Source organism: Lemur catta, chromosome 8 (genome assembly GCF_020740605.2).
Source record: "Lemur catta isolate mLemCat1 chromosome 8, mLemCat1.pri, whole genome shotgun sequence".
NCBI classification, from domain to species: Eukaryota; Metazoa; Chordata; class Mammalia; order Primates; family Lemuridae; genus Lemur; species Lemur catta.
The window spans coordinates 53,721,409-53,746,019 of NC_059135.1; the positions used below are offsets into that span (position 1 = coordinate 53,721,409).

Consider the following 24,611-nt stretch of genomic DNA (forward strand, 5'->3'; position numbering starts at 1 on the left):
AAGTATCTATTTGTCCTCCCTAGTAATCACTTGTTTTCCCTCAACAGAATTATCTATATTCTTCATCTCCCTCCCCATAAAATGAGGGTATATCTGGACCTCATTGGGATATTGTGTAATCACTTGTGATTCTTCCCGGCACACAGAAAATACCTTTGTAATCTCTTTCTCTTATTAATCTGCCTTATTGTGAGTTGATCTTTCAATGACCCTTGCAGGAGTAAAGGGGAAGTTTTCCCTTCTCCCCCACACATTTCATTTCTTAGGTTCCTAGCTGCCTATTTCTGGGGTTTATTCATTCAATAAATGTTTCCTCAGGCATGCTATTGAGATAGAGTAGGGACCCCTCTTAGGGGCCTGCTGGGCCCCCCAAGCATGGAAATTAAAGGAAAACCTTGAGTTTATTCACGGGAAGTTCCAAGCACCCAGCTAGCCTTAAAATGGGAATAGGAATCACAGTGGTCCTCCAGGCAAGCCAGAGTCACAAGGTGTTTTGAGTCCTGACAGAAACTTAACATAGGTTCTTGAGTTGTTTTTCAAAAACTCCAGTGGAAAATGCAGATAAGGGGAAACTGAGCAACTGAACTCTGATCACAGTTCTGTATTCTAAATCTCCTCCTGAGGGGCCTGTCACATCTATCACTTTCCCATAATCTAAGAATATCTGAACCCACCTATGCACCCCAATTCAGGATATCCCACATTTTGGGGCCAGACCAATGTATAACCACAACATACTGATTTGCAATTTTGCCTGCCTGAAATGTACCCTTGCCTTTAAAAACCCTGACTTGTAAGCCATCAGGGAGTTTGAGTCTTTTATTTTTGTTCTTTGTTTTTTGAGACAGATTCTTGTTTTGTTGTCCAGGATAGAGTGCAGCGATGTCAGTTGATTTTTTAGCGAACCTTCAGAGGACCAAGGGAAAGCCCCTGGACCCTACATTAGGAAGGATTTTCTGACCTTCCCCTGAAGCAGGTCATAAGACTCTAATTAAAGAAGCGTCCTTCATATACCTGGAGGAAAGGAGCATCCTTTCTCTGAAGACACAGGAACATAGTGTTACCGAAAGTTCGGTACTTGTCCCTGAGACCAAATCAGTGAGAACCAAGAACAAGGACAAGTAGTTTGAGGAAAAGGAAAGAGAAGTTTATTAATTTGCCAACAAATGAGGAAGGCAGTAGACTAGTGTCTCAAAAGACCACCATCCTCTCTTTAAGCAGAAACACAGGGCTTTTTAAAAGGGTGTTTTCAGAGGTTGGGCTTGGTTCCAGGATGTCACATGTTGTGGCTTCAGGCTATTGTTGTTTAACTATAATTGGTAGTTTTGGTTGACTTTATCTCCAGTGACAAGGATCTCCTGACTGGACAATTCTGCTGAGTCATCTCCTGTGGTTAAAGATACTAGAAAACAAACAGCAAATAACATTTTTCTGCCCCTTTGTTTACTGGCCTTGGGAAGGAATGCAGGTTTTAAATCCCAAAAACTGTAGGGGGCAGTTTAAAGAGACAACTCGTAAAACATTTTATAGTCCTTTTTCAGACCTCTGTTATAATAGAGAACAATCTGAATAAATAGACCTTGCTAAATTTCCCCCAATTTATTACCATTAGATCATATCCCCATTGTTCAATCCTATTTCTCTATGACTACCCACTTCCTCATCAAATTTGGCCTAAAAACATAAAAGTTCAACCATTTCTTCAGGTCATTTCATTATAAAGGCTCCTGTGTCATGTAAAACTTACATTAAATAAATGTGTATGCTTTTCTCTTGCTAATCTGTTTTTTGCTCTAGGGGCCTTACCCATAAACTTAGTGTACAGGTGAGGAAAAGATATTTCTCCTCCCGTACAATATTGTCACCAAAAGTTCAGCACTTGTCTTCAAGGCTGCATCAGATGAACAAGAACAAGTGGTTTGAGAAGGAAAGAGAAGTTTATTAATTTGTCGGCAAATGGGGAGGATGGAGACTCCTGTCTGAAATGCCATCATCCTAATGATAAGCAGAAATACAGAGCTTTTAAAGGTTGGGTTCTCAGCTTCAGGCAATTCCTGTTCAACTACAGGTGGTGATTCTAATCATCCCATCTCTACTAAATCCCGTGACCTCTACCCAGGACCTCCCTTTGCTAGGTCCAGGTCCATGCTGAGGCATCTCCTGAAGTACAAGAACAAAAGATATTACTCTGCTCCTCCCAACCACTGGCCTGAGGCAGGGATGCAAGTTTTAGTTCTCAGAAAGCAGTGGAGGATGTTTTAAAGAGACAGAAAATCTATTTGCCTTTTTTTCAGGGCATTCCCTCTGTTACATACTCCCCACTGTCAATATTTCCCTTCCATATCTATGGGAGGAGGGGTGACTACACTGTTATAATATCTACAAGCTTTTAATAAAATTCTAAGGAATAAGAAAACATGATGTCACTGGCATTTTTACTTCATTAATAATGGTGCATCTTACAATTGATAGTGTCTTAGATGTGATAAAATATGGTTTATCTGTTTCTGTCTGGAGTATAGAGGTAGTTGGCTTTTTTAACCTTGTAAGACCCATATTAGGTTAAGATTTTAGGCAGGAAGAAGAAAACAGCCCCCTTAGCAGAGTTGTATTCCCCTCTTTGCTTCAAACTGGCGTGTTCCTGCCTGAGATCTTCACAGTCATAAGACTGTGCTAAAAGCAGCAAGAAGCAGCCAATATAACACCAACACTAAATCTTTTCTGCTCTTTCTCCTTGGCTGGCATAATCTGCCAAATTATCACAGATGATAGTTTTATTTAATGTTTTGCAGAGTAAAACAAGGATCATAGCATTCCAGCTTGTAACATCTGACTTCTTTTTCCTGTATCCCTAAATGTCCATTGAGCTTGTAGGGAAGTTTAAATTTTTCCCCTGAAGGTTTGATAATTTGAGTCTATAGCACAAACTGATAATAGATTAACAGGAAAAAAAGGCTTACAAATTTTATTATGTGCACAGGGTTCATACAAAATATATTTTTAAAAGAACTCAAAGAAATGGCCAGATGGTTAACGCTTTTATATCATTTTGAGGTTACAGAAAGAATGAGGGCTCACAACATGGCCCAAACAGGTTATGGTAGTAAATCAGGTTTTGGTGGCAAGATACATTATGGGAGGGAGAGAAGAGGCCTGGCTAGCAAAGGTGGTCTTGTTACGCAGATGAACCTTCACAGCTAGCAGCCCTCAGAAAGAACTGGTGGTAGCCTGTGGCAAATGTTTCTCCATCAGAATTTTGAAGGTGTCAGGCTGTCAGTTCATCTTTCCTAGGTCCTGACAAGGGGAGATTTCAGAGAAAGCCTGCTTCTATCTGTTGCTTACATTTTCTCTGTATGCACATCTCTCCCACAAAAGACAGCTTTTTAGCTATTTTTGTGTTTCCGGCCCCTTTGAATAGCCATACTGAAATAGGTCAAAGAAGTGTATTTGGGTGTGAAATACTTTTAGTTTCCTTCAAGCTAATGGCGTAAGGCCATGCTGAGATATAACAAAGGGAGGAAGAGTGATCTTTATTTTGGGTAGTACATCTGTCCAGCTAACATTTTTATTATTATGGTAAAAGGAGAGAAAGAATATTAGGAGACAACTCACGGTCTCTGATGCAAATGATAATGGGAGTTGTTGTGATCACCTGCAGAGAGTATGACACCAGAGACAATGCCTAAAAGCAATAATATTGAAGGGATGAACTGAGTAGAAGCCCAGGGAAGAGTGCTTTCAAAAAGGAGGGGTGTTCAATACTGTCAACTATTCTCCAGCAGTCAAGTAAGATGAGGACTCAGAAATATACTTTAGATTAATGACTAAAGGTCATTGGTGGCTTTGGAATAGGTGATTTCACAAGAGCAGTGATGAAGTTCAGATGACTGTAAATAAATATAGTTGCTGGGAAGGACCCTGGAGTTGAATAGGTTTACGTACGTATTTTATAAGAATATCTTAAGTGGGTCTAAATGCTGGAGGCGAGGGACCAATGAAGAGTGCCAGATACAAAGCAGAGGGAAGGTGAGGTGCTTGAATAAGGTCCTGGAGAGGAAATTCAGAATAACCTATATTTATTTTATTTTGATAATCCTTCCAGAGATGTGATGACATTGATTTTACTTCATATTCACCAGACCTCTTGCAGACTCAAGTACAGGAAAACTCGGTTCAAACTTCCTTACATAAAAGGAGACTGTTTTGTCTCATGTCACTGAAAATTCTTCGGTGACAGCCGAGCCAAAACATCAGAGTGTGACCTGCCCTCCTTTTTCCTCCTCTCCTTATTTCAGCTCTGCTTTCCTTGGTGTCAGCTTTCCTCATAATGACAAGTGTAAATAAAAATAAAATCCTAAGTCCCCCCTGCCCACTGAACGGACCCCCTCTTGGCCAAAGGGACCCTAGAAAAACCTTATAACTGAGTTCCCAGCCATGAAGAGAAGGGAAATTGGACACACCTCTTTATACCCTCTTCCTTTTGGAGTTTAGATACAACAATTGGCCAGCATTAATGTTAAAACAGAGACCATAATACTGACAACATAGACTTTGTGGCGATAAGATACTAAATTATAAACAGGACCTAAGTCCATGGCAAAGCAAAGGTTACATCACACCTGCAGGCCATCAATTTGCTTAATAGATCACTTGAGTACATATATTGTGGCTTATCTCTGATTAACAGACTTCCTTATCTTAACTTATAATATTCCAAGCCTTTAGATGAAGCTTTATTTCTTTAACAAATTATAAATCAAAGAATCTTTAAACCTACCTATAACCTGTAACCTCCCACTTCAAGATGTCCCACCTTTTGGGGCCAAAGTAATATATGCCTTCCATGTATTGATTTATAATTTTACCTGCAATTCCTGTCTCCCTAGAATGTATAAAACCAAACCAATCATCTTGGGACCACTTACTCAAGACTTCCTGAATATGGCTCTCTGGGCCCACAATCACACACGTTCAGCTCAGAAAAAAACCTCTTTAATTATTTTACAGAGTTTGGATTTTTTTTTCCGTTAACACAGAGATGAACAGAGTAGCACTGGGCTTCAGGAGTCCTAGCTGAGCAAAGTCTCAGTAGTGAGCACTTCTCTCATTGCTCTTGGTAAGCACCAGGAAAGACTTTGCTTGGCAGGCTGTAGCCATGTTTCCACCCCAGGCAACTGGGAATAGTTGGAGAGGTGGTTCACATACACACTGGAAGTGTATTTTCTTATATTTCATTTATACTTACAAATTTCTACTTACTGAAGATCTTTTTTAAAATTTGCTGGAATTCATTAGTGAGATGTAATAAACACATTCAATCCATGAAATGTGATATTCTCTCAAACTTGAAGAATAATAATTTTTTATATTTTTCTCTACTTTCACTCCCTTCATTTGCTGATTGTTTCTTTTGTTGGGAGTTCTTAATTGGGATGGAACCCTGTAACAAGACAGATTAACAAGAGAAAAACAATGAGAGATAACCCAGAGAAGTGAGTAAATCTTTGGAGATCTCAAAGAAGTAGCCTGACTTCAGGCCTAAATACCATGATTTCCTGAAACAGAGAAAGGGTGTGGAGGAGACCCAGTTATGATGAAATGGCCAAGAAAATCATGGTAAAGGAGAGCAAGGTTTTTTATGCAGAATTAAATGAATGCCTTCTCCGTGATGAGTTTCCAGTGATTTTAGAGTTATCTTCTTCCTGGTGCAGAGAGGGAGCGAGCCTTATAAGAGATTTCCTTTATAGAAGTATAATTTCTCATACAAAAGAGTAACTTTTACTCTGTTTTCAGAGCTTTTCCTGTGTCTGCTGTTTTCCTAAATAATTACCTTAAAATAATCCTTATGCCATAGAGGCTTATTTAGGGTGGTATATTATGGTCTCCTACAGTCATTTTGGGGGGGCGGTGTATCTTGAACCCCATCACTATCATTTAATTTTATTTTTTAGTCAAGTAATGTACATACATATTTTCACACTTTTAGCAATTTAGGAAAAAGAAACAGAATTCACTGTGATATGAGTTTATTGGACATATCTTGGAGAATCAAGTTGACCTTAAAAGCAATAAAAGTATTTTGAATCCAGCATTAGCTGCAAGAAAGCAGCTACCTCCTCTTTATGTATTTTCTCTTTCAATTTATTAGATGTTATAGTGTTTTCTTTGGGTGGATGGCAACATCAGTCAAGGTTCAGTGTGAAGGAAATAAGAAATATTTTACCCCAAGATATGGCATTTTGATATGCTAGACTGACTGAAGAAGCCTCAGAATCTCTCTGACCCTCCCCCACACCGGCACTCTCCCCAAAATTTATCTTCCTGAGATCCAGACCCATCTAGGAGAACAACTGTTCTCTTCTTCCCCTCCCTGTAAGACTAGGAATGTGACCACACCTGAACAGACTCTTTAAGAAGATAATGTCCCATCTCTCAGACTCATTCATAAATAGTTCCAAAGAGAGCTGTTTACCAGTTAATCCTTGTTCCCATCCATCCATCCTCCCTAGCAATCCTTTATTGCCCCTCAACAGAATTCCTCTTTTCCCCCTTCCTTAACCCACTTTGCCAGAAAGGCATGTAAGCTTCTAAACCCTGTTGGAGAGTTGACTCTTCTGAGGTTTTCCGTATAAACACATTAAAATCAGCTTGTATCTTTTTCCTCCTATTAATCAATCTAGCTAATGTCAGTCATTTTTCAGAGAACCTTTATAGGACTGAGGGACTTTGCTCCCTAGAGTTAGGCAAACTTTTGAGGGGCCAAAGGTCTTTGATCCCTACAGGTGCATAAAATAGAAAGCACTCTAGATATTGTTGGTGTGGGGGTGACGGGAAACTTCTTTTCCCGGAAAATTCACTGAAAGATCAACCCGCAATTAAGGCAGATTAATAAGAGGAAGAGGTTTATTTAGCGTGCACATGGGGAGAATTAGAGGGTGATTACTCAATATTCCAATGGAATCCAAATATTTTTATACCCACTTTTAGAGGGGAGGGGCAGATGGGGAATGTAGGTAATTCTGTTTAGGGGCAGTAGATGGTTGCTAGGGAGTGTGAATGGATACTTGGGAGAATGAATGGATGGGGAAAACAGATCGACTTGTAAATTAACCTGACAGACACATATTACGTTGAAAATGATTTAGGCCAGGCCTGGTTGCATTCTTGACTTTCTTTCCTGCAATATAGTGAGATAATAGAGAGGGTAACAGAAGTCAGTTGTTCTTTTGATGGGTCTGTCTGGTTACGCAGATGGAGGAAAGCCCGTTCCAGTGTCTGTAGATCTTGAAGGGCCTTTAATTCAAAATACTCTTTATACCAAGGAGTCATACTTTGGGGTGAAATTTCCTGAGCCCCTTCACTGGCATGAAGGAATTTAATTCAGGGGATTATATGTATACAAAATAGACTGACGTGGTCTCTAGGCTAGGCCTCTGAGTACAATTTCTAAAGTGATAGCCCCCCTGGGGAGCTCTGAGGTTTTCACTGGAAGTGGAGTTGAAGATAAATACTTGTAGCTGCAATCCAAGATAGATCAGGGAAATGGAACCAAGAGGTCATGACCTTTCAATCCTTCTCTTATGCTCAAAGCTAAAAGACACTCTACACAGAACCTTGGATCTCCACTCCATGCTTGCTAGGAGAAACAATCACTATGGGTCCACATTTCTTTGGGTTTTTTTCAGCCATCCATTTTTCTGGGAATGGGTCCACATTTCAGATCTCAAATGAAGGTATGCAATTCATAGACCCAAATTCATATGCACAACCCTAGCTGCAAGGAAGTCTGGAAAAGTATTTTTAGCTTTCTGGCCCTTTCAGCTAGAAAAGGTGTAGAATAGAAGTTCAGCAAGCCAATCCACAGATATATACTACAATGGCTAAGGAGTTTTATTCATTTATCTTTTTTTCTGGTAGGGGTACTCAGCTTGTTTATGGTGGGAACAGGCAAGGGAAAACTGAATAGATGTTGCTTGAGAAGGGAAATGTCAAATTGCAAAAGCTTCTCTTTGAGCCAGCCTGAACCTTTTTGTTACTGAAAGTTTGGTACTTGTTCCCATGGCCAAACAAAGAACGAGGACAAGCAGTTTGAGGAAAAGGAAAGAGAAGTTTATTAATTTGCCAGCAAATGAAGAGTATGGTAGACTCACATCTTAAAGTACCACCGTCCTCCCTTTAAGCAGAAATATAGAGCTTTTAAAGGGAGTTTTCAGCTTCTGGCTATTGCTGTTTATTACAGCATCTCTGGTGAAGACAATCTCATGATCTCTGCCAGAACAATTCTGTTAAACCATCTCCTGTGGCACAAAGCCTTGGGCAGGGATGCAGGTTTTAATTCCCCAAAAGTGTGAGGCACTTTTAAAGAGACAGCTGGTAAAACATTTTACCCTTTTTCAGGCTGTTACCTCTGTTACATTTTCAATCTTTTTGTTTTGTTACTGATTTAGAGAAGTCACTATAACCAGATCAACATACCAGTGCTTCTGTGGGTCAGCTACTAGAACTGGCATGTTGTTTCCCATTCAGTTGTAATGCTATTCATTATCGTGGGATTTTACCTCTCATGGGGCAGGAATCTTAAAGGCATGGCCCCCAAGAGTATCCTAAGACAAATGTCATCTATCCTGTTAAGACAGTGAAAACTATTTATTCAGATAAAACAGACTTAAATGTACACATTTGATGTAGGGGTTTAGAAGTTGTGTAGAGGCAGGCACCATGGTGTATATTCTCTGGTGGCCGAGGTTATAATCCTAGTTATTCTGTACACCATTTTACAAACGAGGCAATTAAGGCATCAGGTATTTAAAGTTGCCCAGGACACACCGTAGGAAGTGGCACAGCAGGGGCTTGAATGAAGACTCCAGAGACCCTTGACACTGGAGGTATAATCTGTGGATTAGGAGCACTGCAGCACCTGGAGCTTGTTAGAAATGTACACTCTCAGGCTCTATCCAGACTGCCTAAATCACAACCCACATCGTACCAAGATTCTCAGGTGATTCTTAGGCAAGTTAAATTTTGAGAAGGACTGCTCTTAACCACTTGCTGAGACTTCCTAACCACCGGTGGCTTCCTTAGGTAAGAACCCTAGAACTTTGGTTTCATCGACAAGTTAATGACACCTTGGAATCACAGTCCTCCAGTCTTCCTAGGGAAAAATTTGTTTCGTTTTTTGCTTTTAACAGGTCTTTCAGTCCATGCATTATCACGACATGTGGGAGGCAGAACGTTTTCAAACTCTTTCTTCCCATGACAACTCTGGTTCAACAGATACGGTGTTGAGTTCTGCGAGCGTTTCCTCTTCTGCACAATAGTAAAGGTAACAAGCAACCCAGCTGCACCTTGCCTTCCCATGACAGGAATCCAAAGAATTGATGGTGTGTAAAGAACTCTGAGAAAGGGTTCCAAAAAAAAAAAAAAGATAAAAAGAATTTGCTCTTTTCTCACTCTTCCATTTCAGTGGGAAAAAAAATCAGGAAGAATCAGTGCATAGCAATTTCAAGATGCCTACTTGATTATCTTAACACATTGCCTTTCTGTGTGTGCACTGACCCCAGCCCAAACCTGCAGTATGGTCATTGTGTTAAAAGCTGAGACCAAGTTTAACATAGAAATAAGGTCAATACTGTCATGGTTCAAAATAACCAATGTTGATAAGCACTTTAAATTTAACTTAGGTTCATAGTATTTTTTTGGTAGTGGAGGGTACTTAGACTTGCAGATTGTAGTTACTAACATCACCTAGTAAGTCATGGCTTAGTAGACATCAAAGAACAAGGAGACAAAATGTTCCAGTGACAATAAAAACAAACTCTGCTTCCCCAGCTGTGAAACAAGGAAGTAGCTAGATTTCCATGCTTCCTTCCTATTTTAGCATTTTATGATTCTACATAATAAATAAGTATAAAAGTAGCTAAAATTGAATGAGCACTTCCAGATCGTTTCATTTAATCCTTACAAGGAATCAATCACATTTTACAAATGAAGAAACTGGGGCATAGAGATATCAGTAACTCACCCAAAGTTATATTCTAAGAGGTGGAGCTAAATCACACCCCGGAGCCCCACTCTTATGCACTGCACAATTGCCTCATTACTTGGGGCAAATGCATGTCCAGCCTCTCAGCTCCTGTTACTGGTGGGGCGTTTCCTTATAGTGGGCAGAGCCCTTCTGATAAAGAGTCAGGCCATTCAGTGACCTCTAAAGCAGTTCTCAACCCTGGCTGGCCTTTAGGAGTCAGCTGCAGAGCTTTAAACAGCACAAATGCCTGGGTCTCACCTTCAGAAGTCCTGATGTGGTTAGTGTGGCAGAGTCTGGGCATCAGGATTTAAAAATAAATGTTTCTTAGTTGAGTGAAATGTGTAGCCCAGGTTGAGAATGACTACTACAAATTTTCTGGGAATGGGGTTTTTCCAGGGGCAAGGTGCACTCACAGAGGATTGGGTATTGATGTCAATCATGGATATCTTAATTCAAGGTTTTTAATTCTGCTACCTATAAAAAGTGAATTTGCTTATATTTGTCAGTATTAACCGTAGTTTTAGATTATAACCTTTCTATAAGAGGTGAGAGCCAGCGTTTTATTTGTATCTGTATCACTAGAGTCTAATTTAACATCCCTAGACATTTACTTCCAATTGGAACATGATTACACCACATCTCAAAATGACAGGATCTTAACAGAACACTGACTGAAATCTATCTCAAAGTGACAGGATCTTAAAAAGAACGCTGACTGAAATCTATCTACCGGTTACTGGTGAATTGAAAACTGCTTGACTTTGAGATGACAAAAGAGGCACACTCTGACCTTGGAGTTTCTTGAGATTTTTGGCAGATGTTTTAGGATGAATACTGAGAAATTTTACCTGACCTCTCCTAACATGGGTCTGTTTCCGTGACCCTGGCACAGGCAGCGTCACTGAGAGACGACTCGAGGGCAAAGAGAAGATTGAGGCACTTAAGCTTTGCGGACGGCTACAAAAATTGCAATTGACTCCCTCACTGCAGTGTAATCATCAACCATTACCTGGTTAGTTCTGCCCTTTGTGGCACCTGGTCCACCCTTGCACTGGGCTGGATCATTTCCTTGCTCTGGTTTGTGCTTTGCAGTTCACTTGTCCTTAGAAAATTTGACCACGAATCCCCTTGCAAACTTCCTCTGATAGTAATACCTCTGCAGACCTGGCCTCAGCCGCTAGTCCACAGCTCTCCTACCTTCTAACAGCTGGATGAGACACATTTTGGAGCTGGCAAAACCCATTTTTTTTTTCAAAGGTACAGAAGAGAAAGAACTTAACTTACTACTGACCATAATCAGGAACTATGGGAAGAGATGCCCATTAGCTTTGCTTTGTTTTGTTTTTTTTTTTTTGAGACAGAGTCTCGCTCTGTTGCCCAGGCTAGAGTGCCATGGCGTCAGCCTAGCTCACAGCAACCTCAAACTCCTGGGCTCAAGCAATCCTCCTGCCTCAGCCTCCCGAGTAGCTGGGACTACAGGCATGTGCCACCATGCCAGGCTAACTTTTTCTATATATTTTTTAGTTGTCCAGATAATTCCTTTCTATTTTTAGTAGAGACAGGGTCTCGCTCTTGCTCAGGCTGGTCTCGAACTCCTGAGCTCTATCTGCCCACCTCGGCCTCCCAGAGTGCTAGGATTACAGGCGTGAGCCACTGCGCCTGACCTAGAGATGCCCACTAGCTTTGCAATAGCCATTCTTTTGAAGTCATTCTGAAGTTCATTTTCTTCACCTCTTTGGACATCACTTTTCCTCAAAGCAATGGTGGACCCTATCCTTTGGTCTTGAGGAACTGCCTTTAATCATTCACTTTATGCTGCCCAAATTGATCAAACAACTCTTCCCACACCACACTTGTTTTCGCATCCCTGAGGATGTACTTACATGGAACCCAACCACCTACAACATTTCACTCTTTCCGCTCTTGAAAAGTCTCTCAATCCCAGTTTGTCTTCCCATGTTGTCCTTTTGCGGGTTAGTGTGCTAGAGCCCAGTTTCTCATTAAGATGTTTGCATTTAGAGTAGAAGACTTGTTCTTATCCTTACTTCCCTGGCCTGGGTAATATAAAGCAGCCCCCACCTACATCTATCCCACGTCTTAGAATATTCTCAGCCACAAGGGAATGACATAAGTCATGATTATGCATGACCCATTGCGAGGTCTGTGGCAAGGAATTTGCAACCAATAATAAAGCGTCAATGCTTGCAATGATTTCCTTTATGAATCCAAATACATCCAACGCTAGCCCTGTGATAACACCATCACTCACAGGCATTCTGTGTGACTCTTTGAGGAGGGCAAGGGTCCCTTGCACAGGAGTTATGACTGGATGGGCCACAGCCCTTGTCAAACCACAGCTATTGATACTCTAAATGGTTATGATGATTACACGATTGTTGTGATTTAATCTGGGAGTATCCATAGGACCAAATATATGAACTGAGGCTAGAAAAGGTTCACAGCTACTGGCCCAAATCATTGAAAAGTGCCAAACACGTATTTCTTTGGGCAGAAAGGAGGCGAGGATTTTATATAATACCAAGTACAGTGGAAAACTATTACCTAATATATTGGACAGACAGTATTTTATTTTTAGAAGTGGAGTCTTGCTCTGCTGCCCAGGCTGGAATGGAGTGGCAGGACCATAGCTCAATGCAGCCTCAAACTCCTGGGCTAAAGCGATCCTTCAACCTTAGTGTCCCAAGTAGCTGGGACTACAAGTATACACCACCACACCTGGCTAGTTTTTCTATTTTTTGTAGAGACAGGGTCTTGTCATGTTACACAGGCTGATCTTGAATTCCTGGACTCAAGTAATCCTCCTGCCTCAGCCTCCCACATTACTGGGATTACAGGTGTGAGCCACCACACCCTGTCTAGATAATATATTCTAGATTGGAAATTTATTCAGGCCAGTGCATACTGTATTATCTGGGCACTATGTATTTAATACATGATTTCCTTATACTGTGATAATATAGCTAAAGAAGTTTCATAAACTGCTTGAATCTAAACAAAATGCTTTGGTGAGGAAAATGTTTTTTTGACTGGTTTAATCTCCCAATCCAGTCCTGGTGATTAACCTGTGACACATCTCACAGCTGGACTGCTCTCATATCCAAATGTGTTCTAAGAAAGAAGCAACTTAGCCATCAGAACTTTTACTTTTGATACAGGGTCTCACTCTATCACCCAGGCTGGAGTTCAGTGGCATCATCATAGCTCACAGCAACCTCAGACTCCTGGGTTCAAGCGATCCTCCTGCCTCAGTCTCCTAAGTAGCTGGGGACTACAGGCATGCGCAACTACACCCAGCTGATTTTTCTATTTTTTTGTAGAGATGGGGTCCTCACTCTTGCTCAGGCTGGTCTCAAACTCCTGACCTCAAGCGATCCTCTTGCCGCAGCCTCCCAAGAGTGCTAGGATTAGAGATGTGACCCACTGCGCCCGGCCAGAACTTTTTTTTATGCCATGCTATCATGCTAAATAATACCCTTTCATAGGCATAATAAGCCTTTGAAGCAGATGACTCAGTGCAAACAGACAACTCCAAATTTGTAGTTATCTTGAGTAAACCATCTTTAAGACCACTTTCTTTTACTAACAAAGAAGGAAAATTATTTTAAAGACTTGAGCATCGACTAGCTAGCAGAACAAGAAGAAAAAAACCCTCATCACATTTACATTGCATTTCTTTGGCACTAATATCTTTGGCTGAGCTGAGATTATATGAGACAACAATAAAAAACACACTGAACTTTGGTTTGATGAAATAAAAAGGAAGGCAATTTGGGTTGTCATTATAAAATGCTGTGTTAGTAAGCAATGAACGCTTTTGTAAAAAAATTTATTTCACACTTTTATACAAATATCCACAGGTATTTTCTGATCATGAAATAATTTTACAATGCTAGTTAGTATAAAAATGTATCAAATGCAAACAGACCAGTGACTAGACTTGAGATGACATTTTAAACAAGTTTAAACATCATAACATTCGTGTTTCTTTGTTGTTCAGCCCCTCCCTCAGTCCCACCCCCTTTTCAGGGCATTTATTCTTATAACAAAGGTCCATAAACATGGTCAAAATACCAGCTCCTTGGCAACTTAAAAGCCAGAGCATTAGGCTCCAAGTTACCCAAGCAAGAAACTGAGACTTTAAACACTGTTATAGCCTGTTACAGAGAAATTTTTGTAAACAAAGTATGATTTGTAAAACTAATTTTATGAATAAAAATGCCAAGTACAACCAAAATAATGTACTCAGTATCTTAGGGGTATAAGATTTCTGAAAAGAGAAAAAAAAAAAACCCTCCAAAGCAACGATGGCACATACAACTGTATTTTGTTCCTTTAAAAGACTCAGATACTGCTTGTATTATATCCAACGAATTAGCACCTATTTGCTGTTGCTCCCCATATAACTTAAAATTCTGAAGCACAGTAACTAAAAAAAATTTAGCTTTTATACCTATTCAATCTCTATTGAATGTATAGAATAATATTTCTGCCTCCCTGGCCATTTTTACAATTTAAAAAAATTTAAAGTTCTTGTTAAATTAGTCCCAAAGTTATTTTGGGAATATAGATAGGGGAGGAAATGAAACAAAACACAGAACATTGACTCCTTGATTAAATGGTTCCTATAACATTTAAAAACATAAAATTCGTGATGTTGGATCTGACTAGAGTCGCTGTTGTGGTAGCAGGTATTCATTCAGTAGTCTCACACTGGATCGCTTCGGATCCACCATAGGCACCCACCATTTCTTTCAAGTCCTGAATACACAGTATTTGCAGCAGTGAGAAAACTGCTTCAATGAACAAAGCCATTTGCTCCCCAAAGTTCCTGAAAGTTATAACATGAAATTCAGAAATATCACACAGGGCTCTAAACTAAAAAAATATCTGATGCCTGATAAACATTAAACATCTTACAGTTACTCATATTTCTTAAACCTTTTGGGTTGGTGGGGGTGGGGTAGGGAGGGTGTGTGTCATGAAGGAGATATTATAATTTACAAATAAGTTCAAGTTATTAAAACAACTCTCTGGTCCATTTATAAAGAATTATTCTCTTTTTGCAGTAAATGATTTAGGTCAAACCGATGGCCTCCCAGGTTCTAATTCTGATTGCTTAAACCAACCTGAAGGGTAAACTAGAGAATCTTTGGCCTGTTAGTCAATAACAAAATGGCTTGTAAAAAAAAAAAAAGAAAGAAAAGAAAAAATAAATACCATATACAAATAACTAGCATTCAAGTCTGTGGGCCTGTGTGTTTTAGTGAAAGGGAGAATGAAACCTGGATGCATTTGGCGTGAGCAAGTATTCACACATCTAGGAAACGGGAAAAGATGGCAGGATGGCAATGTCACCTTCTATTGCACATGTAATTTAAGACAGCACTACCCTGGTGGCATAGTCTTGTGACGTGGGGCAGTTAACTCGAAGGATGTCTGCAGCGGCAGTGCCGAGGTTAGGACAGCCACTGTTAGTGCAGGCGATCTGAGGTGCCTTCCTCCAGCTACGCTATCAGGAGGATATCGCCCGAGTGCAGCTGGGCACTTGTACGTCAGCCACATCAAAAACAAAGGCAACCCTGAAAGTTAAATTAAGGCAGTTAAAGAAAAATCCATCCCAACAGTTTTAAATTTGGCTGTGCAAAACAGGAGCCTTAGGCTACGTAACAATATCCACAGTTAAAACTGTAGGTTCATAAAGTTGTGTGGTCACTCTGAAATCAATCCTCGGGTATTGAACAGGCTTTTAAATCCACTTGAATTTCTGAGTTAGGAAAAAAAAAAAAAAGCAGGGGTGCCGTGAAGCTTTTTTTTGGCCTCCCTATGAGTAGCTTTCATTTTCATTCCACTTTGTGATCCACTGTTTTTTTTCAAGGTTATCATTGTATTTTTCATCTTTGATCTCTCGCTCTTCTTTCCGGATCCTTACGGCGTGGTATCGGGGAACGCTATCATCGTACCTAGAGCGTTTAAAGAATCCACACTGGAAAAGGGGAAATAGAAACAGAAACAAGTGAATTAATCTCAAGAACTGCAAGTACACTAAATGGGAATGTCTAAGCTTTCTGTTCAGCTATGTCTACCTTTGGACTAAGGGAAAAAAGACACCGGTTTCTTTTAAGAAAGAACTAACAGGTTGAAAAGAAGTAATAGCCACTGGGGATCAATGGAAGAGAAGAGCAGCTGTAAAACTGGAAGAAAAGTCCATTTCATCTTGTCTTAACATTTTATAACAATGTAAGCTACCCCTTTACTAACAATTTAAGAGTTTATTATGAAACCATGCTTCCATTTTTAAAAATAATCACAATATTATATGTAAAAGGTCTAATTTCCAGATTAGATCATTTTAAGAATTTTTTGAAGGTATAAACCAAAGACTATTTCATGCCCCTCTCCTATTAATAGAATGGAAATCAGGTCACAAATATTTTACAAATTACTGCTTGAATATGCCAGTGTTCCAATGGATCGATTTAAGAATCTTCTCTCCTCTGAGGCTCCAGTACATACACAATATCTCCCATTAGCTAGAAGGTAATTTATGTTGACTGGATCTGCTGTTATGTTTTCAATTAAGCTGTTTCATTAATAATCCACATGGTAACTGTGTCCTGCAATAAAATCAAACATGTACCATATAGGACTTGAGGAAAGTATCACTACACCGAATTTCAGAGCACTCCCTAATTTCTCTTTTTTTGAAAAAAAGAAAGAATATTTACATTTAAATTGTTAATGAATATATTTTATTCATTTAAAACTATTCAATCTGATCCGAAGTATATTTTTATTGAGAATATATCTGAAAATTTTAAAATCAGATTAAATTTTTAAATGAATAAAATGCATGCCTTTTTTTTTTTTAAAAAAAGGTATGTTTTCAACTTAAAAATGGAGCTTAGAAAGATGAGGAAGATGCTTAGAATGGTTGATTAATGTGTTTATTATGTGACATCAATAGAGATATAACATCTATATTGAATGATGCTATATTATAAAAATGCCACGGGGCAAGATAAAATTATGTACATAGTTATCACTAAATCAACAGGCAAAATGGACCAAGAAGTTTTGTTCTAGGCCATTTCTACATGGACTCATTTACTATTCTATGCAAAAAGGCCAAAGTACCTATCTATTACAAAATATGACTGCTAGTTGCCCTGGGTGAAGAAGGAAGGAAGGAAATTACGGGTGATATAAGAAAAATGGCAATGTTGGGATTCATGGTGACAGTGCCATGGAAAGGGAGTATAGCCCATAGTTCCGTCCTCTTATGCCCACATAAATGGAAAGGGGAATCACCAGTAATTCCTGTTTCCATGGATTTACAAATAAGAAAAGCAAAACATGAATTTAAAATCAACTTAGAGCCAAGGCTGAATAAAATCTCTAGGAACATGAAACATGGTCAAACTCCATTACAACATTAAAATAAAAACCAGCCAGGGCATTTTTTGTAGTCAAATTTTGTATATTGAAGGTTACACTTTGGTAGATGATCATCTTCTGAAGTTGGCCATAAAGCCCATTATGCTGATAATCATAGTTTGCTGTAATGGTCTTTGACCTTAGGAAATATGCAGGAAATGGAAGTTGCATGCTTAGCTAGCATAAAACAATTTCTGAGCAAGAGTAAAAAGCATTCCAAGCCTTTCCCATCTCTTTACAGCAAGGAGAACAAAAAGATGACAGTGAGGAAGCCCCCTCATCAAGAGAAACACAATGTTTCCAACATGCAACAGGTTAATTAGGCAGTCAACACAAGCTTCCATCTGTGGGAAATTCCAAAATGAACAAGAAATCTGGAATGATTTTTTATGTATCTTTGAACTTCTGAGTGGGATGCTACAAACTGTATTAAATAGCACATGGCCAACGGGGCTACCAAGGAGGTGCAAAGCCTCCTTTTGTGTGTATAAACATGGCGATTGTCTTCATTGCTATGGGTGATGTTTGAAAACAAGAAAACAACATAACTCACCTGTAACAAAAGACTCTTTGTGCATTTAAAAAAAAAAACAAAACCATGAGCTTTCAAGTGAAATAAATAAAATAAATTCAAGCAAGGCAAGCCAGTGTGGACATTTGGAAACATCTGTTAATGGGACACACACAGAGCAAGCTGTTGCTTTTAAAGTTAGCCACCACAACCATAGCAGGTCCCATAGCTAGCAATTAAAAAACATTGATCAATTACCAATTACAGAAGTAGATCACTACTATGCATCAGAAGTAAGCCTTTCTTTATCAGACGGCTGAGCATGGATCTCAGCCTTGTGATAGGTGGCATCATAATGATCTTTCTTATTTCTCTTGAAGAAACCACACTACAAGGAAGCAAGGTATTTAGTCAATTTTACAGTTTTGTGTAGAAGAGCTAAACAAAAGAATATCTCAGATTGTAACCTGTTTTCTATTGATGGCTCATTTACAAAGAGACTACTTGCAATCAACCAAAAGTGAACAGCCACTGTACTGTGTTTCTTTCACTGTGACATTCAACACATTCCCTCCCCACATGTCTCTGGTCAAGTATTTACATGGATGACACTAGTCAGCTAATTGATTTTCCTATTTGTAACAGACATCCTAAGGACAAAAAAATCATCATAAAAGGGAAAATGTACACACATTTGATCGCAACTTTGGGTAGTTTCTTCTTGCAGGAAAATAGGGACTACAAAAGAGGCAAAAAGATTGACTTCTGCAGTTTATTGAGAAAAAGGTTAGGAAATTCTCTAAGTTAGCACAAATCCAAATAAAATACAGATATACTGTGGGTATTTTTCTGCCTTTTACGGTAAATTTTATAGAACAAATACCATCTACTTAAGGCCTTTGGATCTCGGTTGAATCATAACATAAATTCGAATACACCATCATGAAAGAATGATTGCTGTTATTTTCCCAAATTCTGGCCCACCATATAACCCTTAAATGGTATGTACCCATGCTCCTCAGGTTAGGTCACTCTAAATGAGTATAAAAGTATAATTCCACTTTCTACTATAATTTCCTGCATTCAATGACAGAGAACCTTTTTTATTTACTTTTATCTGGTTCATAAGGCCATGGAACTGCCTTTTGAAATATAACTTGGTCAAATAAATCTCTCCTGGAAAATTCTGCTTACTAGTTTGGCAACTCATGAAGGCAAAAATCTAGATAAGCTTTGCACAATATGATAGCTACTGGCTTAGCTATGTGAAGCTATTCAAATTTAAATTAATTTAAAGCAAATTTAAAATTCAATGCCTCAATTCCACTAGCCATATTCCAAGTGTTCAATACCTACATGTGACTAATGGCTACTATATTGAACAGTACAGCTCCGAAATGTTTCTATCATTACAGAAAATTTTACTGGGCAGCATCCACTGTGACTCCCAATGTAATTTAATACACAGTGAACATATCTGGCCAACTTTCAATAATATAAGCTAGTAAACAGGGTGGGAAGAATAATGAACCAGCCCAGAGGACTTTTCTTTTACCTCCGAACAAAATCCTGGGCAGAATCCTGATATTTAAAATAGATAAAATCAGAACTTCTCTGGTTGAAGTGGGGAAACCCATCTAATAGTTTAGTTTTGCCACCTGCATAGGTGTATAAAACCCAATTTAAAGGCCACTGAACTAAAATCCTTTCTGACCTTAAAATCCTATGACTTTAAACATATAAAAACAAATAATCCAGTTTAAGAAAGAGTGTAAAATAATAAAAATGATTTGCATGTGGGGTTGTATAAGTTATTTGATTATTTTAGAACCCCCTTCAGAGTCTGGATACTTTTTAAAACAAACAAAAAAAGCTCTAGAGAAGGCTGGGTACTCATGCTTGTAATGCCAGCATTCTGGGAGGCCAAGACAAGAGGACCATTCAAGGTCAGGAGCTCAAGACCAGCCTATGCAACATAAGGAGACCATGTCTCTACAAAAAATAGAAAAATTAGCCGGGCGTGGTGGTGCACACCTGTAGTCAGCACTTAGGAGGCTGAGGCAGGAGGCTGGAGTGAGCTATGACGACACCACTGCATTCTAGCCCAGGTGACAGAGTGAGACCCTGTCTCAAAATAAAAACAAAAACCCACAAACCAACCAACCAATGAAATCATCTAGTCCAATCCAGATGAGGCAAACCATAGCCCCAGAGAGGTGGAATGGTTTGCCCAAGATCATATACAGCTTGGGTTTCTTAATTCTCAACTCACTGCTACCACCCTCATCAAAGACTGCCAATAAGACCCTGCTCTAAAAAAGACTGTCCTTGTGACCTCTTCCAGAAAATGCATCATCCTCAAATATCAATCCCAAATTTACTTTTTGATATCAGAATAATTTCAGGACATCTCCTACATTGGCTTGCTGTGCTGGCCAGAGGAACCTACTGCCTGAACATCAGAGGTAAAACTAGCTAAAACCCCATGCCTCAAGGAGTTTGGATATGAGCAGATACTAAGCTTCAATAACACATTTGGAGGACATCAGAAAATTATCTCAGATTAGCAAAAGAAAGTTAGTTGGAAAAATTAAGTAAAAAACAGATGCCCAATTTGAATGTAAAAATATCCTGAACCCTTGTCTATTAGTACTCTTGGATCCCAGGAAAGGAAAAGGATAGTTTGATCTTAGGGGGGTATTGGTCATCCAAAACCTATGGACCAGAAGTTTTTGGGAATCCAGAATTTTTGACATTTTAGAAAAGTAATATGCTGCATATCTAATGTCATTCTAATCAAAATGTTAGCATTTCTGCTGTGAAACCATTAAAGGATAAAAGACTATACATAGCCTCTTTTTGCATCTTGTCAGGTTTTACTTCCAAATAAATAACTGTCATTATAAACTTTCAGTTTTCAGAGTTTTTTGGAATTTGGAATTCCAGATAAGAGACTGTAGACCTCCGTTACTCTCTGGGAACAATCCAAAATCTGTAGGTTATAATCTTAGGTGACGAAAGTTTGTATCCATCTCATATACACTTTTCATAGTGTAGACTATTCACTTGTAGGACACAGGGAGAAGATATATTTTATTTGTAGCCAAAGGACCAAATTCTAACGAGGAACATCCTATTGAGCCTAGATGTTTGACACAGGCTATGACGACTCCTTGAGATATTCACTCATCTCATGCTTTTCATTCCTAATCTCGCTGCAAGTGGAACAAACACCAATGGCTGCCATGAACAGTTCTTTACAGAAATTGAAATTAGCAGGGATACAGATTCAGATTAATCTGACATCTAAGCATTTGGCTTAGATCCAGACTGTAATCTTAGATGAAGACATGCTAAAGCAGTAAAATTTAAATCTGTTTGCCAAACATGCTAAATTCTATGTGAGAGACACTAAAATTTATTCATTTAAGAAACTTCTTATAATATACAAATAGTACACCTTTAAATACAAACTATTAGGTAGATATACCAGTGTTCATTGTAAAATTCTCTCAAACTTGCTGTGTCAGAAAAGTTTCATAATAAAGTGTTGGGAAAAAGGAAGTGATGAAAAAGAAAACATACTGTCAGTGTTAATTCACATTTTTAAAAACACGAAATGAAGTTTGCATCATGAAACTCAAATGCCAGAGAGGACTTACCTTCCATAGTAAAAACACTAATAGAGCAAGCATCAAAATCCCAGCAAGAATAGCCACTAGGATGATCCACCAAGGTATTCCTGAATATTGAGCTACGGTCTTTGAGGGAAACACAGTCACACGAACCTACGGGGCATAAAAAAAAGCAGCATCATTATGTAATGAGGCAAGAGTTAACAGCAAGAGTTTTTAGTTCTAATTCTGCTCCTGAATACATCTTGGACAATGCAGCCTGTGGACGGATGAGGTGACTTTCTGATGCAAGATCCTTTCCCTTAATGATGGAATATTGCTTCGAGATGCATTCCTTGAAGATCTATTCACAGAATCTTGAAAATGCTGGGTTGTGTCCTAACAAAGTGGTTATTTCTTTGCTAACTTGTCTTTTAAAATTTTTTGTTATCAACAAAAGTAGATAAAACTATATAATGAACCCTCATATATTTGCCATCCTGTTTCGACAATTACCAACATACAGCTAATCTTGCTGCATATCTATAGATATGGTATCTTTTTCAGAATGATCACACTTTCTTTTAATTAATTTTCGGCAATGGGAAGAAAAGGCCCAGCTTACCCACAATCAGCCTACCTTCCTCATTCAGACTTTAAAGATGTTATGAAATATAAAAATAGGGATGGAGCTCCATGACTGATAGATACCATTTTAATTTTTTCTTAGGATATCAAACTAAAGACCCTTATAAACAATAAAATTTCTTGAAATGACTTGGTGCAATCGTCTACAAAAATGTGTATGGACAAACTAGACCCTGGATTCATTCAGAGGCAGCTTAGAGCTGAAGCTGCTGCTGCTGAGAAGCTTAAATTCGAAACATTTGATAGTTGGCAAATTCTAATTAAATAGTGTTTACTCCGAAACCGAAAAAGTTGCTTTTGGCAACTCACAACAACCTGGTTATACGGGTTTAGAATTCAAGTGGACTTCTGTGATGCCAGGAACTATTTTTCAAAGTTAAAGACCCGGTAATTGCTATGGACAAGACTTTGTAAACTACACTGATTAGAGATCTGCCGGTTTGAAGTTTTTGATATTTCTGAATTAAGAGACTGTAAAGGGTAAACAAAACTCAGAAGGAACATTTAATGCCTAAGAAACATTTTTAGTCAAGTATTCTATACTAGTATTCAACCACAGATGCTGCTTAAAAATGCTTCCATAGACTGAGTCAGCAACATAGCAAGACCCCATCAAAGAACAGAAAAGTTAACTGGGCATGGGGGCGCACACCCACAGCCTCAGCTTCTCAGGAGGCTGAGGCAGGAGGATTGCTTGAGCCCAGGAGTCTGAGGTTGCTGTGAGCTAGGCTGACACCACGGCACTCTAGCCCGGGCAACAGAGTGAGACCCTGTCTCAAAAAAAAAAAAAAAAAAAAATTATAAAATGCTTCCATGTCTCTACTGTGCTCCATTACTTCTACACTATGATTCTTTTCTAAAAATCTCTACATTAAAGTACTTTGCTTCCCATTTCTACTAGAGAACAGCTCATTAACCTCATTTGACTTACAGAAAATACTTTAAAAAGCAGCAGCAAAAGTGCTTTTCTTTAAACATTTAATAGTCAGGAGTTTTCAGCCAACCATACTAACAGGCAGACACAACACACCTTAGCCAGCCACCGGGTTTCCTGTTATGCTCTGAGGTTTCCCCAGGCTCACCTCCCCTTCTCCACCTCCCCTCGCAGGTGTCCCAGCTTGCAGCCAAACAACCCTTTGAGATTTGAGTCCAGCACAGGGGCATCCACATAGGAGGGAAGAAGCAGAGACAGACCAGTGGAGAAATGATATAATTATGTGACTGGTAAGCTGACTACAACACAAACAAAATGATGATTTCAATTAGTCTATGCTGTATCTCATCCCGCTTTGCTTCCCTATTATCTAGCACAGGGAAGGCACAGCATGCCCTTGTGGCAAGGTGGCCATGTGCAAGGGCCATCCTCATTTGTAAGAATAAGTTCTCTTAAGTCAAGAAGTGGAGACTGGCCCAGGGCAAGGGGAATCAGCCCATTCTGATCACACGTGTGTCAGTGCCGCTGGAACCACTCTTATACATGGCACAACCAACCACATAAGGGGTGAACAAGGGGATTTGTGATTTTGCAGGGGGAGGGGTGGGTAGGAGGATGGGAATCCAGCTGAAGCTCTAAGCCCCGGGTCTGGCCAACATTCAAACCAGGGCTTGGAGCCTTTTAGATATTATGAAATAACTCACTGAAGTTAGGGCCTGGGCTGGCTACACATTTAAGGGGCAGATGTGCTCTGTGGTCCCAGAAGGTGAGAGGCCAGTGAGCAAGATGTTATTGGTTGTTTGCTTAAATTGTCAACTGAAATTTTTTTTCCTTTTGGTATGACGGTCAATCTCCAGCTGAGACTGGGAACAGGGGCAGCTGGCCACACAACCAGGTGGGTGGCGGAGAATAGGGGGATCAACTGCAGTTCCCAGAGCTCTGAGAAGCCTTGTCTCGTCTTGTCATAGCAGCTGCTACTGATGAACAACAATGGCTTAAGGTGAACGAAACTACTGTAGAGCTTTACAACTCCAAAACAATTTCTTTCTTTTGGTTTCATTAAAATTTAGGCATTTCCATGGGGATGACCTATGCATGTGAACCTCATCCATCATGTGCCCATAAGGGGACAGAGGCTTCAGCTCTGCTGATGCAGTAAATTTGATTACCAGTAGCAGTGCTTAGACCACATTAGTGTGACAACTGGCAAATACTTTCTCGAAATTACTCTGTAATGTAACACCCACTGCTCTCATCGAACATCAGTATAGGAAATCACTCGATGAGGGGTTTTTCATATCTTTTACAAAACTATCTATTAAGGACACCATCCCCTCTTAGTGAGTGTTCCTCATATAAGGAATCACCTTATTAAAGGATCCATCTCTCAAGTTCTCTGAATTTATCAGAGCCAAAGAAGAAAAT

At 39.3% G+C, this 24,611-nt stretch overlaps 1 protein-coding gene and 1 long non-coding RNA gene across 5 annotated transcripts in view; one reads left to right on the plus strand and one right to left on the minus strand.

The window, feature by feature from the left end:
- The window catches only part of LOC123643938, a 38,684-nt gene that overhangs the window by 4,598 nt on the left and 9,475 nt on the right, over positions 1-24,611 (plus strand). Inside the window, exons 2-4 of the long non-coding RNA XR_006736959.1 lie at positions 9,189-9,322; positions 23,361-23,476; positions 24,044-24,186. This is a non-coding gene — a long non-coding RNA (uncharacterized LOC123643938). The remainder of the gene's footprint in view (positions 1-9,188; positions 9,323-23,360; positions 23,477-24,043; positions 24,187-24,611) is intronic.
- Positions 13,853-24,611, minus strand: part of ITGA6 (integrin subunit alpha 6) — a 72,728-nt gene continuing 61,969 nt past the window's right edge. For 3 of the 4 annotated variants that reach the window (XM_045559863.1, XM_045559861.1, XM_045559864.1), the window contains 2 exons: positions 21,653-21,778; positions 13,853-16,028 (listed from right to left, as the gene is read on the minus strand). In XM_045559863.1, coding sequence (XP_045415819.1) covers positions 15,867-16,028; positions 21,653-21,778 — 288 coding nt within the window. In that variant the 3' untranslated portion in view covers positions 13,853-15,866. Of the gene's footprint in view, positions 16,660-18,248; positions 18,379-21,652; positions 21,779-24,611 lie in introns of all 4 variants that reach the window. The other variant, XM_045559862.1, reaches the window with a different exon arrangement.